Below are 15,741 nucleotides of genomic sequence, written 5' to 3' on the forward strand. Positions count from 1 at the left end.
CTTATCTCTTACCGATTTCTTCGCCAGGCACAATGATTTACCGTACAATCTGTACAGTTTCGAACGCAACCGAATCAACGATTTCAACCTGGATCGTGACCTGAAGCTCGATCCCACGTGGGGCAAGTCCAAGAGCAGCCACACGGATATCCCGCGCTTGCTGGAGGGCAAAGTGGGGGCACAGTTTTGGGTGGCGTACGTGTCCTGCTCCACGCAGTACAAGGATGCCGTGGAGCGTACCCTTGAGCAGATCGATGTCATCAAACGCATGGTCGCTCAGTACCCGAAGTATATGAAGTATGTGACGTCTGCCGATGGAATTATGCAGGCATTCAAGGAGAAGAAGATTGGCTCGCTCATTGCAGTAGAGGGTGGCCACTCGATGGATTCCCGTTTGGCGATGCTGAGGATGTTCTATGAACTGGGGGTCCGTTACATGACACTGACGCACACGTGTAACACTCCTTGGGCGGATGCTTCCCCGGTCGATGGCAACAGTTCGGCTGTGTTGAAGAACGTAACCGAGTGGGGCAAGAATGTGATATGGGAAATGAATCGTCTGGGAATGTTGATCGACATTTCGCACGTGAGCCATGGAGTGATGGTGGATGTGCTGACCGAAACGAAGGCGCCTGTTATTTTCAGCCACTCGTCATCGCATAACGTGTTCCCGCATCATCGCAACGTTCAGGACGATGTGCTGAAGATGCTGATCGAGAACAATGGAATCATTATGGTGAACTTTTACACCTCGTTTATCGGCGGGAACACCATTGATTACGTTTTACGTGAGTATCCTACCATGCGTCTCCTCGGCAATAACTCTCCGAATAGCTTCCGTATGGGCCTGAGTGAAAGCAAAAATGTTTTGCTTAGTTCACCGCATAGTGAACTCTCAACGGATTTCAATTTATTTTGTCAGTTTATACATACAGTGAGAGGCAAAATAAAGTGCCCACCTTACCAGTTTTCGAATTTCTCTCATTGATTTGGTTCAAATTAAAGTTAACACACCTAAATCTTTTGTGATATTTTATTTTTGATGTTCTTTTAAAGTTGCACTTACGAAATTTTGATTAAAAAAAGAATTTTACTTAAAGAAAAAGAAAATCAATTTGTATTGAAATAAAAGTAGTGACAAAAATAAGTGCCCACTTCCTTCTTGGCCCCAGAAAAGATGATTTAAGAAAAATAAAAAGCAATTTAATAGTTAATGTGTCCTCCTTTGGCCTTAAGGACTTGCTGGAGGCTCTTCGGCATGCTTTTCACCAGGTTTTGTAGGTGTTGTGGATCTAGTTCTTCCCAGGCGCGCTCCAAGGCTTCAAAATAATTATTTTTGTTGGTAACACCAGTTTTTTCAACCCTAGCATCGAGAATCGCCCACAAATTCTCGATGGGGTTGAGGTCTGGGCTTTGTGGAGGCCATTCCAGCGGTTTAATCCGACAAGACCGGAAGAAAGACTTGGTCTTCTTTCCAGTATGCTTCGGGTCGTTGTTCTAGAGAAATATGAATTTCTCTTCAAGGCCCGTCTGGATCAGCGAAACCTCCAGATTTTCCAGCAAGATGTTAATGTAGGAATCTGCCGTCATTATTCCGTCGATTTTCACGACGCTTCCTACTCCACTCCATGAAAAACACCCCCAGACCATCACATTTCATCACATCACACTTCCATGCGTCACCGTTCCTTGGATGTGGCGCTCCTGAAGCTCGAGCTGTCTAACCGAGAGCGGCGGGCTCGTGTGTGATGCAGAGCACCACATCCAAGGAACGGTGAAGCATGGAGGAGGAAATGTGATGGTCTGGGGGTGTTTTTCATGGAGTGGAGTAGAAAACCTCGTGAAAATCGACGGAATAATGATGGCAGATTCCTACATTAACATCTTGCTGGAAAATCTGGAGGTTTCGCTGATCCAGACGGGCCTTGAAGAGAAATTCATATTTCTCTAGAACAACGACCCGAAGCATACTGGAAAGAAGACCAAGTCTTTTTTCCGGTCTTGTCGGATTAAACCGCTGGAATGGCCTCCACAAAGCCCAGACCTCAACCCCATCGAGAATTTGTGGGCGATTCTCGATGCCAGGGTTGAAAAAACTGGTGTTACCAACAAAAATAATTATTTTGAAGCCTTGGAGCGCGCCTGGGAAGAACTAGATCCACAACACCTACAAAACCTGGTGAAAAGCATGCCGAAGAGCCTCCAGCAAGTCCTTAAGGCCAAAGGAGGACACATTAACTATTAAATTGCTTTTTATTTTTCTTAAATCATCTTTTCTGGGGCCAAGAAGGAAGTGGGCACTTATTTTTGTCACTACCTTTTTTTCAATACAAATTGATTTTCTTTTTCTTTAAGTAAAATTCTTTTTTTTATCAAAATTTCGTAAGTGCAACTTTAAAAGAACATCAAAAATAAAATATCACAAAAGATTTAGGTGTGTTAACTTTAATTTGAACCAAATCAATGAGAGAAATTCGAAAACTGGTAAGGTGGGCACTTTATTTTGCCTCTCACTGTAAACGTAGGTATCTCGTTTCTTAAAGTGGTCAGAAGAACTTGGGAATGTTCCTGTGGCCCAAGTTGTTTCAGTGGATAACCGGATCAGGTCAGGTCAAAAAGGCTACCCGTTAAGTTATTCTTATTTATTTGCAATGAAACTCTTTTTAATTTGCATAAATCATTGAGATCTGTTATTCAACATTACAGAAGAGTTTTGGATCGTTCAGAATGTACTGAATGTGGCCAACTGGACTTAATTTCCGAAAGAACCGGCTATAGCGTTGTTGGATACTAAACCGTTTTTTGCAAAAATAAAGTGATTTGTTAACGTTAAATAAGTGTTTTCCTAAAAGTTTTGCTTTCCTAGGATTTTGTGGATTCCCAAAAAAAATCTGAAGAATTTCCTGAGTAGGTGGAAATCCACTATGGCCGGACAGCCTCTATGCCCGGACAGTTTGAATTTTCCAAAAACGAATAATGATATTAAGATTTTAGTATTCCACTGTATACAAACTATGACGTTTCCACGTCCAAACGTAAACAAACAGTAGCTGATAAAAGTTTCACTCTGATACAATCTACCTAAAAATGTGAAACGATAAAATTTTATACAAGTATAGCCACAAATGTTTCTTATAATTTATGCTGAATTGTCTCCGTACGTTGACTTCAGTAAGTTTTGCGTCAATCACAATGCAAAATTTGTTAGAAAATGTAGAATTTCAAAGAAAAGCAACCTTTTTTGTAAACCATTGCAAGTCCTCTATGGCCGGACACCTCATGTCCTCTAGGACCGGACAGTGAAAATGTGAACCTAATAAATGGGATCTAATGATCTAATTTATAATTCGCTTTTTCATATATATAGGGTACAAAAAACAAACAGCAACAAAAATAAAGCACAAACAACAAAACTTTCGGTCCATGGAGGCCTGATAAAGTGCTGTAAACATGATGCTTTCAAGGCAAATGAGTGCACGAGAAACAGCCACATATTGCGACATATTGCGAATCGATCTATTGCGCTGATCAAGAAGGAGTTTACATCATGCAAACATTGAACCCATAAGGCATGTGTTGACATACGAAGCATCCCTTGGCCCTGGGAGGGAGAAACCAATGCGAAATTTATGTACGTCAAGGTGAGCCGAGATTCTGCTGTCACAAACTGTCACTGTGAGCCCAGATCTAAAACAATGGACAAACATGATAAAAGCGCGTAATTGATTAAAACGTATTTTTGCATTTTATAAAATGTGACAAAAAATCGATTGAAAAGCTATTCATGCTTATTCAAAAGTTATGGAACAATAATACCTTTTATCCTGATTGAATATAAAGTGCTCAATACGCATTATTTTACTTTTTTCCAATAAAAACGAAAATTAAATGCACAGAAAACTTTGGCCCTTTTTCCATGTTTGTCCAGAACGATCAAAGGAACACAACAAAAGAAAACTAGCGATTTTCATCAAGTCTGCCTAAGTTGTCGTTGGCAAGTTGGAATTTTCTTGCAATTCGAAGTAACTTTGTGTCCTATTTCGTGTGTAATATCGGTGCCTCCCTCCCAGCCTTGGCCTATCTGTGGGTTGAATGTAAAATTTGATGGTGAAAATCATAGTGTCCGAGCATAGAGGACATAGTGTCCGGCCATAGAGGACACATTTCAGTGCACACCATTTTTGGTACATAATGTAATCCATCATAAAAATTAATTGTAAAGGTTTATTTTTGTTCTCATGTGAGTTTTTACTTAAAATAATGTGATTTTTTTATACTGTACAAAAATTAACGGTAAAACAAATGCAGATTTTGAAATATTACCAAAAAACAAAAAGTGTCCGGGCATAGAGGACTTCCCCCTATATTCTCAAAAAAAACCACTTGGGCATATCAATAAGAAAGCTCCTGATATAAATCCTAAAGTATCGCTAATTCGGCAAATTATTAAAAATTTATGGATTATTGAAAATTATAGTTTATTAAGAACTAGACAATGAGTTGATTCAGGAAACTTTAGAATTAAATATTTTTAAAGCAATCCACGCCCACTTCGAAGAGCACTGTTGATGCTATTTACTTCAGAATGTGCTGAATTCTAATAAGTAGAGAGAGTAAAGCACATTTACTATGCATTATAGCGTGTTCTCTCAAAAGTGAGCTCCTATTTCAAATGATCGATTACCGATTGACCTGCTTGAGTCAAATAGTATTCTATGTAATGATGATTCGATCACTTTGCAGACAATCAACTGGTTTGATGTTGTAGTACCTACCTACCTACCTACCTATGTTGTAGTATAGATTCATTTTCCCTGAAAAATTCTCTGATTTTCCAGATCATAAATTGAAGTCCCTGACATTCTAGGTTTTTCTAGGTAGTAAACCTCTGTCTAGATACATTGCTGGAATAATAATTTAGAAAAAAAAACTACCAACATACGCATTCAGTTTAAAGTAATAGCTTCAAGATTTACTAGAAAATACTGCGCCAAATCTTATAGAGAAATTGTTGTGGGATTGACTGAAAGAATTCCTGTATGAATCTTTGGGAAAAATTAGAGAAATGTCATAGTTTTTTTAAGGACATGGTAAGAGAATCCTTGAGAGAATTTTTGCATCAGTATTTCTGATGAAATCTATGGAAGAATCACTGAAAGAATTCCTGAAGCGTTTCCTCGAGGGATCTGTGAAACAATTCTTGAGAAAGCAGTGGAAAAATCATAAAGGAATCTCCACAGAAACTCCTTCAGTAGTTCCTGAAGGTTCCTGAAGCAGCAGAGCATGAAAAAAATATTTAATAATTCTATTAAAAAGAATGGAAGCTCTAAATACATTCTTTGAAAATTATACGAAAAATATCTGGAGGTGGGATAACCTTAAATAATCCAACAATCGCATAACCATGCCCCTTTTGTTGATTTTTGCCCATAGCGGTACCGTCGTGGACAAACATTGTATTAGAAGTTTTGTTTGAAATTCAGGAACATATTTTTTCCTGAATTTCGTTTTTGAGATTAGTTCGTCTACCAAATATCATAGAAGAGCTATTGAATCATTGAAAAAATGACTTTAAAGATCATTTTGCTCAAAAAGAAGCATTGCATTGGAAATATATAGGGGTACCGGGGGCAGTATGGACACCCGGGGCAGAATGGACATCCCCTGTATCTTTGCATAGGCGAATACTTTTACACTTTCAATGCAAACAATATATCAGTTGCCTATCGGAAGAGTGAACTATCCACTAAAATTTCCTAAAAAATGTTCAAAACATTGATTTTAAATCGAAAAATTGAGCATGATTTTATTTGGTTCAAAAATTATAACATTCACACCTCACTAAATAAGGTTTCAGAGGCAAATGACTGCAAGTTGACCAATAATGTAGCTCTTGATTGAATCTTCAATTATTTATGCTATATTCAAAAATATAGTAGATTTTTTTCTGGTACTTTAAGACATTGAAAAACTTATATGGAAATTTCTTATACTGTTGGGGCAATATGGACACTAGGCTGATGCAAATTTTGAAATTTTTGTTCCCCTATGTTTAAACGATGCCTTTTTGGGTTCTTATGATATCCTGAAAATTTCAATTTATTTGCTTTCAATTTGACTGTGCACACGCCATTTGAAGTTTGTATGAAAATTACTATGGACACCGGGTGCAAAGTAGAGCTGGCACTTCAAAGAGGAAGAAATATAACTTCAAACACAAAATTATCCAAAAATATTTAGCATTCAATGCAATAACTATGAAGTCGAACCACAAATTGGTTGAAAATCGTCATTTCTTGATTAAAACTAACCTGGAGGCAATATTTATTTATTTATTTATTTATTTATTTACAGTCTTCGATATTTTAACATCGCACAGACTAAAACTTAATTACTTATTCTAGATTTGAACGCAGATTTACACAAATTAAAATCATACATGTGATACACATCATTAAAAACTTGGCAGCAAACATCGAGTGGGTTGTGTTGTCCATACTGTGTGCGATGTGCCGATCGTCGAAAGAAGTCAGTACGCCGTATCGTTCTACCTGGAGCATTGAAACGAAGCTTTTCCAAAATATCCGGACAGTCAACGTTGTTCTCCAGTAGGTCGAACACGAAAAGCCTCTGAAGATATGTTCTCCTAGTTGCCAACGTCGGAAGACTGATGAGTGCGCATCGGTTTTCATAAGCAGGGAGTCGAAATCTATTACGCCATGGTAGTCTACGAAGTGCAAACCTGACAAAGCATTTCTGAACACGTTCGATGCGGTCAATCTGCACAGCGTGATACGGGCTCCAGACCACAACGCCGTATTCCAAAAGGCTGCGAACCAACGAGATGTATAATGTTTTCAGGCAGTAAATATCATTGAAATCCCGAGTGTTCCTGATGATTACACCGAGTACTGCGTAGGCCTTAGCTATCACCGACGATATGTGCTCGTTGAAACGCAGTTTGTTGTCCAGGGTGATACCTAGATCTTTAATGGTTGAGACTCTTTTCAACGTACAGCTTTGCATCGAATACTCAAAAACAATTGGAGCGCAGAATATTGAAAGCATCTCTACGAAAATTGTCGTAAATTGGTTTTAATCATGTTTTCAGTGGCACAGTGACCTGTCACTATGGTTTCCTGAATATGTACTTCATTTTTCGAGGTTTTGACAACGATCGCAGGACATTTTCCTATAAACATTGAGGTGTCCATACTGCCCCATGGGGGTGTCCGCTTTGCCCCGCTAGCTTGATGGCGACTACCAAATATAAGCTTTTTTTAAACCTTTTTTTGAAAACAAAATATTTTTTTTCCTGATTATGTAACCATGTTTAACAAATGCTCAAGAACTTTAAAAAGCATACTGCACATAAAAACAGTATAATATTCATGTTTTTACAGTCAAAATAGGCAAATTCCTTAGGGTGTCCATACTGCCCCGTGTCCCCCTACTTGCATTAAAATAGAAACCAAGCTACCAGCCCTGGGCAAATAGTGTAGATTGTTTTTAGACTCGACAAAATCCAAATACTGCTAACCAATTATTAACGTTTCGGACATTCCTCTGGGAGTTTATAAGGGGAAGGGACATTTGGCATAATGGCTATGTGGTATATCGATACTCGCATAAAAGTCCCATTTATATAGGAAATCCCATAGAATATGGGACTGTTATGTGAGTAGCTCTTCTTCCAAAAGATGCCTGTTTTTTGATGAAAATTTGCCATGACAAGTGAACATTATGCCAAATGACCCAGGCTTCTTTTGTGCGTAGCTACCTGAAGAAAAGTTATTTAAATATCTCTCTATGTTTGCTTTCTTGGTATTATGCTTGTTCTTTTTAGGGATGGTACACAAATTATGCCATGCTAAATTTGGACTTTTTTGAACCTTTACTTGTCACGCTTATTGTATGAGACCTCCTCAAATTTTGTAAGGCTTTCCACGTTGTGTCTGACAAAATTTGTGCATGACCCCTTACGCCGTTCTCACATACTTGGCCAAAGATCGTCCTAAGCACACGTCAAAGTCCTAGCGCTTGCAGGTTCTCTTCGTTCATTGTCTACGTCTTATGCCCGTAGAGGACTACCGGTCTTAACTCTGCAAAGAACAATTAGCGAAATAAGGGTTCGTAAAAAAACTGCAACCTTATTCCAATTTCCTTAATATAACATCATCCAACGTATTCAAAATTCAAATAAAATAGGTACGTGAGTTTGTAGTATGGAAAACGCGCTGAATTCTGTGTTTAGAATCCCCTTTATAAGATCTGACTCACTGGCCCTAGCTAAATCCGACACTACAGGCCGTCTACAGTCATCACGAGAGCTTTTAAAATCCATAGGTTTTAAAATTACGTCGAAAGGACTATTTTTACCCAAGATACAGCATGATTATATAAGCGTAGGAGATGGGGTAGTAAAATGAACACCTTAAGGATATCACCTTGTTTCTGATAGAGAAACGAGGAATATGTATAGTTCTATCGCACAATTAAAAAAAAATAAAACAGGGATGTTATCTAAAGCAGCAACACGAATCTAAAATAAAATAGCTAAATTTTCACATTATTGTACCGCTAACAAAAACCGATGCAAATGTTCCTTTTACCGGCACCTTGTGGGTAAAATGAACAGCTGTTGGTGGTAAAATGAACATCATGCAAAAATCGTGTGTAAAACTAATAGTTTAAAAAAAAAAATAATTGCATTCCCGAAAATTTATCTATAAATGATTATAAGCCAAAATTCCTGACTCACGCTACTCTGGGAGTAAACCCCAGGAGTAAACTATACACCACTAGAAATATGAAATTTAAACAGAATCAAGTAAACAAAGATTATTAAAAGAAAATCGAATCACAAGCCCTGAGAACCAGTTGCTTGCCCATTTAGTTCCCATTTTTTCCTATCGTGGTACTCGAAATGTTAATTTAATTTTACTCAACAGATCACCTGAACTACATCAAATCCGTAACGGGCCCGGACCACATTGGCCTGGGTGGCGATTACGACGGCGTCGATAGCACCCCGGAAGGCCTCGAGGACGTCTCCAAGTATCCGGATTTGTTCGATATGCTAGCGAACGGGGCCTACAGCAATGGAACCACTTTCGAAGCGTGGACTCGCGAAGATCTGCAGAAGTTGGCTGGACTCAATTTGTTGCGCGTGTTCCGCGAGGTTGAAAAGGTTCGCGATACAATGGCAAAGATCAGCCCGTATGAAGACCTGATTCCGTACCAGGAGTTTGTTGATGCAGGAGTGGCCGACCAACCCTGTATGAGCGACATCGACATCCACAAGAGTTAGTTTGGGCAGTCATCACGGATTGTTTTTATAATTTGATTTGTTTTTGATTTGTTATCAGGCTGTTTGTAGTAGTTGTTACACACTTTTATTATACATAGTATAATAGGGGGAATAAAGGTCAGATGTCCACAGCTAATGATCTAGAATACATGTGTCACAGATTCGATTTCCATCAGATCCGCGCATATGTCGTCAATGCGGGTACCGATCTTCTTGGCCACCTCCAATTTCTCATTCGCCGGCAGGGTCAAAAACGTCCAAATTAGATCTCCATCGACGACGCAACGTGCCGGGTTGATAGGGAGCTTCTTGACGGTTTTGATTGTGCGGAACGCTTTCGGGTTCAAACCGCACAGATGGGGGCTGTGCGTCATCAGGACGTTCTGCAACATGAACAACCTTCGGTAGGTCTTTTCCGGCAGGGGTAGAACATATCCGATACCTCCGTCCAAGGTAGCGAAGTACGTCGTATGTTTGCATTCGTAGTTGCTGTTGCGTTTGTAATCCATTTCGTGAAAGTCGCACTGCACACGGAACATGGAGTTTATCTTTTGTCCTACGTGATAGTCACATTTTCGCAGCAATCGTTGACCTCCAAAAGATTCGCGCGATTCCGGTTGGTACATGTAGGTGATAATGTTGCATTGCTCGTCCGATACGAGGAAACCCAGGTTGTGGTTATCCACAACGTATTCGATTTGGAATACGTTCAACGGCTGGTAATCACGCGACACCAGAGACAGAGTGCGGTAGTCTTCTTGGAAGCGAAGTAAACTGACGGATTTGTAAACGTCTGCAACCAGAATGAGCGATTTGATTGAAACCAGCTGGTGTACAAAGATGTTGGTGTCAATGAAGGCCACTCCAACCAGGTCATCGTCTTTCAGTTGCCAAAGATAGACTTTTTGACCGACCGCTCCTACCAAGAAGCCTGATACGTGCGTAATAGCTGACACGGGACCTTTCTGTTCCTTGACGATAACTTCCTTAAACTTGTATCTGGAATTGAATGGAAGCGATAGGTGAGAAACAATATGGGATTGTATCGTTTGGCATAACACCATTTTACATAAATTATAACTGTGTGAAGAAAGAGGGACATTTGGCATAATTATGGTTTTCGGGATAATGTTCTAGGATCGATACAGAACCACAACAAATTTTACATACCTGGTTAGCGGTTTTCCCGGCTCCGGCACGACTTCGATGATGTCATACAGCAACAGCCGTCCACGCGATGTAATGTCTTCACTGTAATTGAAATTTGTTCCCACCGCAATGTATTCCTTGAAACCGGACCGCGCTCCCTCGTATGACAGACTGACATTCTTCAGTGCAATTACGTGCTCCCACTCGTCCAGGTTGATGGAAGTCTCCGGAATGATTTCCCAAGCCGAGGGCGTAACCAGCACCACCGAAAACTTATGTGCCATCGGGTACAAGAAGCGTTCTCCCTTGTTCTCCTCGGTCAGCTCTTTGTCCTCTCCGTTGAAGCGGTAATACTTATTGCAGACTTCCTCGGCATCCATCACCACGCAGTAAACTTTGTTCTCTTTATGGTACACGATTTGCTTCGGTGAGCTGCGCAGTGGAATTTTCCGAACAGGCCAGATTGAATCGTAAGACAGATAGCCAGGAAAAACGGCAATCTTCAGCTCGTACTGTTCGTCAAAGTAGAGGAATCCGTTGGGACAGTTCACGTTGTTGAAAGGAGCAAATCCTTTCATGATAGTTTTGGCGTACAGTCGGTGAGCTCGAAGTTCTCCCCGGGAAGTAAGCAGCATTATGTAGGGCTTCTCTCCGCAAACAGCAACTCCATTGTATCCATTGACGTTGTTGAAGTATCGAATCATGGAAATGTTTTCATACATAATCTTGGTGGAATGCTCATCCGGTTTTTCGCCTTCCTGATCCGTTGGAGCGCTTTGACGGGGTGCTATTTTAAAAATGGGACCCGTTACGCCACTTGGAACTCGCCGAAAGCGCAGCTTCAGATGACCCTTCGAATATCGATACACACGGTAAACAAGCAAATCATTTTCCAAGCGAACAAATAGCATGGGTCGAGTACCATGATGACCGAGAGCTACCATGAGAATTTCCTTCGGTAGCAAATTAGGATTGAATCCGAAAGGACTTGTGAACGCATTGGAAGTCACGTCTGCATCGGCGGCGGTCTGTCCTACCTGCAGGGGTACGAATTCCATCGAATCCTGAAGCACTTTGTTACCATTCCCGATGTTGGTGATCAGGTAGACTAATTTCAGGTCAGGCATTGAATAGATCTCCAAGTTTCCGTTATCTCTGACCGCGTACAACCAGAAGGTAGGTTTTACCGGTTGCATAAACTTCCTCCAAAAGTCCGTATTCTTCTTCTTGGTTTCAATGGCCATATCTGCCATCGAAGTCATCTTGAAAGATCGTCCCGATTCGCCGTAAAGCAGATCCTCTTCGTCTTCAATTTTCATGTGCGGCTCGGGCTTCATGTAACCGAATCCACTCGAATAGGCAGAAGAACCTGCTTTGGAACCGTCGTAGAAGTCTTCATACTTGGTTGTGAACATTCCTGACACGTCCTTGTAGACGCTAATAGCAACCACAGCGGGTGTCGTACTTATGGTGTTCTTGTTAACTGCCAACCGTGGAGTTCCTTTGCCTTCACGAAGAGCCAACGTGATTACTCGACCTTCTGAAGACCTAACGCAAACATACGGATCAGCAATAGACACTGCTGCCAGTGGACAACCCAAATCAATGGGAATATTTTGCAACAGGCGAGTGCCTTGTAGTAATCTAATAGATTTCGTCGTCACTTGAACGATGAAACGGTTTCCTCCAATGTTTCCAACGTGAATGGTCGGAACATTTGTCGCAAAACCGGTGTTTTCGATTTCGTTGATTTCATCTCCCGTCTGCAGAACCATCGTTCCGGCTTCCTGGGAAAGGATCATGAACGAATGCATGTCGTCACCTTTATCGCTCAGAACCGTCCACACGTCCAAGCACCCGGACAGGCCAAAACTTGTGATAACCTGTGGTTTTATTGAATTCTGCAGCACGCAAAGGGCACCATTCTTGCCATGTCCACTACTCGTCACAATTTCCAAATCTAACTTATTCGGCACGAACTGCACGTCCTTGTTTTCGTCTTGCTCCTCTTCAGAAATCCTCTCGCCCACGGCCATATGGCCGATGGGGCCGATGTTCAGAATACTGTCGCAAACTTCGAAGATATAGCTAGTCAACTGGACGGATGTTTTCTGACCCGATCCGTACACTTCCAGCTCTTCCTGCTCTAAGCGCAATCGTTTCGGTTCCTTCTCAACCACTTCTTCGGTATCGTCGATCGTAATCACCATGCTCTCGTCCTTTTCTTTGAATCTCAAAAGCAACGAGTTACCTAACCGTGATCCCAGGAACAGATACTCCTCCTCGACGACGCAGATCTGAAAAATTAGTCACAATCTAATTATTATACCGTTACTCAAATTAATATTCGTACGTGATACTATTTCAAATTAAGTTAGTAAAACCTAACAAACGATATATCGAAATCAAAATTCTTTATTTTTTACGTGTAACAAATTTGATCCGTTCCAACAAATCTGAAGGCTATTCTACTGGTCTTACTCTTCTAGATTTAGAAAAAGCATTCGACAGTGTTTGGCATGAAGGTTTGACCGTAAAATTAAAAAAACTTCAATTTCCTAATATACATTGTTAGAATAATTCCCACATAAACCAAAAGCTCTTTATTTGAAACCCTCAAGTAGACATGTTGTCACGATGAGAGGGGTTCCAATCAATTGGTCGGATGAAGTTAAGTATCTAGGGCTCATGCTAGATAAGAATTTAACTTTAAAAAATCACATTGAGGGCATTCAAGCCAAATGTAATTCTTCTTCTTCTTCTTCTTCTTCTTCTTTCTGGCGTTACGTCCCCACTGGGACAGAGCCTACTTCTCAGCTTAGTGTTCTTATGAGCACTTCCACAGTTATTAACTAAGAGCTTACTATGGCAATGACCATTTTTGCATGCGTTTATCGTGTGGCAGGTACGAAGATACTATATGCCCTGAGAAGTCGAGAATTTCCAAACCGTAAAGATCCTAGACCGGTGGGATTCGAACCCACCCCCTCAGCTTGGTCTTGCTGAATAGCTGCGCGTTTACCGCTAGGGCTATCTGGGCCCCTAATGTAATAAATATGTAAAATGTCTCTATCCCCTTATTAATAGAAAATCAAAACTTTGTCTTAAGAACAAGCTTTTGATAATCAAACAAATTTTCAGGCCAGCCATGTTGTATGCTGTACCAATATGGACTAGCTGTTGTAATACCAGGAAGAAAGCTCTGCAGAGAATTCAAAATAAAATTTTGAAAATGATTCTGAAACTTCCTCCCTGGTATAGTACCAATGAGTTACATAGAATATCCAATGTTGAAACAATGGAACAAATGTCAAAAAAAATAATTTATAATTTCAGGCAAAAATCGTTACAATCTTCTATTGTCACGATTAATGCGTTATATGTTTAGGTTAAGTTAGGTTAAGTATATTCAAAGCGTTATATAAGAAATGAATGTAATGTTTGGAATGATACTAATAAATAAATTAAAAAAATATATATATTATTGATGAAGGCCATATGTATGATCTATTATTCGATAATCATAAACTGTTTTCATTTACCTTCATCATTTGAATAATGAATAAGTATTGAACTTGTGTCTTAAATTAACCTAATTTCATATTTCCTGGCACTGATCACATAATTTGGTATCAAAGTGTAGGTGCCCCATAAATAATATCAACTTGTACATCTGAAGCTGCAAGGTCCACGGCAAATCCAAACCACACCACAGCAAACCATCAACCTGATGCAACGAATGATTGCCAACATTCATCTACACTTGCCGAAAGATAATGGCCAGCCTTCTCCACGCTGGAGACCTTTAGTAAAATTAAAACAAAAAAAATCAACAGTAAGTAAGCAGGAGCCTAAACGACAAAGGTCTATCGATTCGCAAACATCAAGCACCGACAATACATCCAAACTCATCACACCGCCTATCTCCGTATCCAGCGAAAGCAATAGCAACGTAATTGTTTGTAATGTCCCTCCTGCTGCCGCACGAGCTGTGTTGTTTGCCGAGGGGGAAGACGAGCCCCGGCAATGTCCGCTGCCGAGAAGCGACAATTAGTCGATCTTGTTGTTTTGCTTAGGGTAAATGTCGATCGGACGATTATAGCGTTTCATTTACCGTGCGGGAAAACGAATCCCGGAAATGTCCACTGTCGAGAACCGAAATTGCGATGATCTTGTTGTTTTGCTTGGTGAAAATTTCAGACCGTTGCCGTGGGGGAAGACGATTCCCGGCAGTATCTGATGTCTGATAAAATTGAGAATGCTGGATGAGCAGCGCTCATTGGTGGTAGTTGTTTCTATCATGAAAAGGAGTCATGGTTCATAGAAACCCAGCAATAGGCGATAATAAACTCACAAATATCAGTGCGCATCGTACCTTCGTGCTGTGCGTACACGAATTCTCTCTGCTCTTGGAAGTTTTCTTAAAAACTACCTAAAGCAATAAAACAGTACTTTTCAGTGCTACAAAAACAGTACTTTTCAGTGCTAAAATTAAAAACGGTACTTTTCAGTGCTACTAAAACAGTACTTTTCAGTACTATTTTTTCTACTATTGATCCCTTTACGATCCTTGTTTGGACCCGTGCCTTCGATTTTTCGTTGGACCCGTTGGCGAAAGCTAGCGGTGGTAATCCTTCTTGGACACCGTCTTGGGAAAAAACCTTTCGAAGGTCACGTCTTCTTTCGTTTATTAATTAAACATGGTATCAACAACAAACAAAAGGAAGGGTGAATCTCTGAATTCACTACTTCCTTCCAAAAAAGTGGGTTTTAAAACTGTCACTACACGTGGCAAGAATGGAAGAAAGGACGCTTCCCCGGAATGCGAAGTTTCTTCCAAGGGTGAAATGAATAATTGTATCGAAATGAGCAATCAGTTCGATGCTCTAGACAAATTTTCCGAACACCAAATCGAAGCAGCCTCTAGCCCAGGCTCTTTGATTCAAGTGAGGAAGCAAAGAGTGCCGCCTATCGTGGTCAGTTGTTCCGAATTTGGGGGATTTAGGCAGGAGATCTTGAACTCCATTAGGGGAATCAAGGTTTCCTTCCAAATCGCAAAGAAAGGAGACTGTCGCGTTTTGCCGGATACTCTTAAAGATCGTGAGCTTCTTCTTAAACATCTTGAAGAGAAGAAGCACAATTTTTTTACTTATGACGACAAAACTGAACGTTTGTTCAAAGTTGTCTTGAAAGGTCTCTCAAGTGACTATAAATCACCTGAAGAGATCAAAAATGGAATAAATGATTTACTTGGATTTTCCCCAGTCCAAGTAATCATTATG

General features: G+C 40.3%; 2 protein-coding genes across 2 annotated transcripts in view; one reads left to right on the forward strand and one right to left on the reverse strand.

Moving 5' to 3' along the window:
- The window catches only part of LOC5566868 (dipeptidase 1), a 25,634-nt gene extending 16,178 nt beyond the window's left edge, over positions 1-9,456 (forward strand). Inside the window, exons 3-4 of the mRNA XM_001651245.2 lie at positions 28-788; positions 8,952-9,456. Coding sequence (XP_001651295.1) covers positions 28-788; positions 8,952-9,310 — 1,120 coding nt within the window. The 3' untranslated portion in view covers positions 9,311-9,456. The remainder of the gene's footprint in view (positions 1-27; positions 789-8,951) is intronic.
- The window catches only part of LOC5566867 (cleavage and polyadenylation specificity factor subunit 1), an 18,857-nt gene continuing 12,488 nt past the window's right edge, over positions 9,373-15,741 (reverse strand). The window contains exons 5-6 of the mRNA XM_021854380.1: positions 10,481-12,756; positions 9,373-10,309 (exon numbers count right to left, since the gene is read on the reverse strand). Coding sequence (XP_021710072.1) covers positions 9,451-10,309; positions 10,481-12,756 — 3,135 coding nt within the window. The 3' untranslated portion in view covers positions 9,373-9,450. The remainder of the gene's footprint in view (positions 10,310-10,480; positions 12,757-15,741) is intronic.

This window comes from Aedes aegypti, chromosome 3 (assembly GCF_002204515.2).
Source record: "Aedes aegypti strain LVP_AGWG chromosome 3, AaegL5.0 Primary Assembly, whole genome shotgun sequence".
Lineage (NCBI taxonomy): Eukaryota > Metazoa > Arthropoda > Insecta > Diptera > Culicidae > Aedes > Aedes aegypti.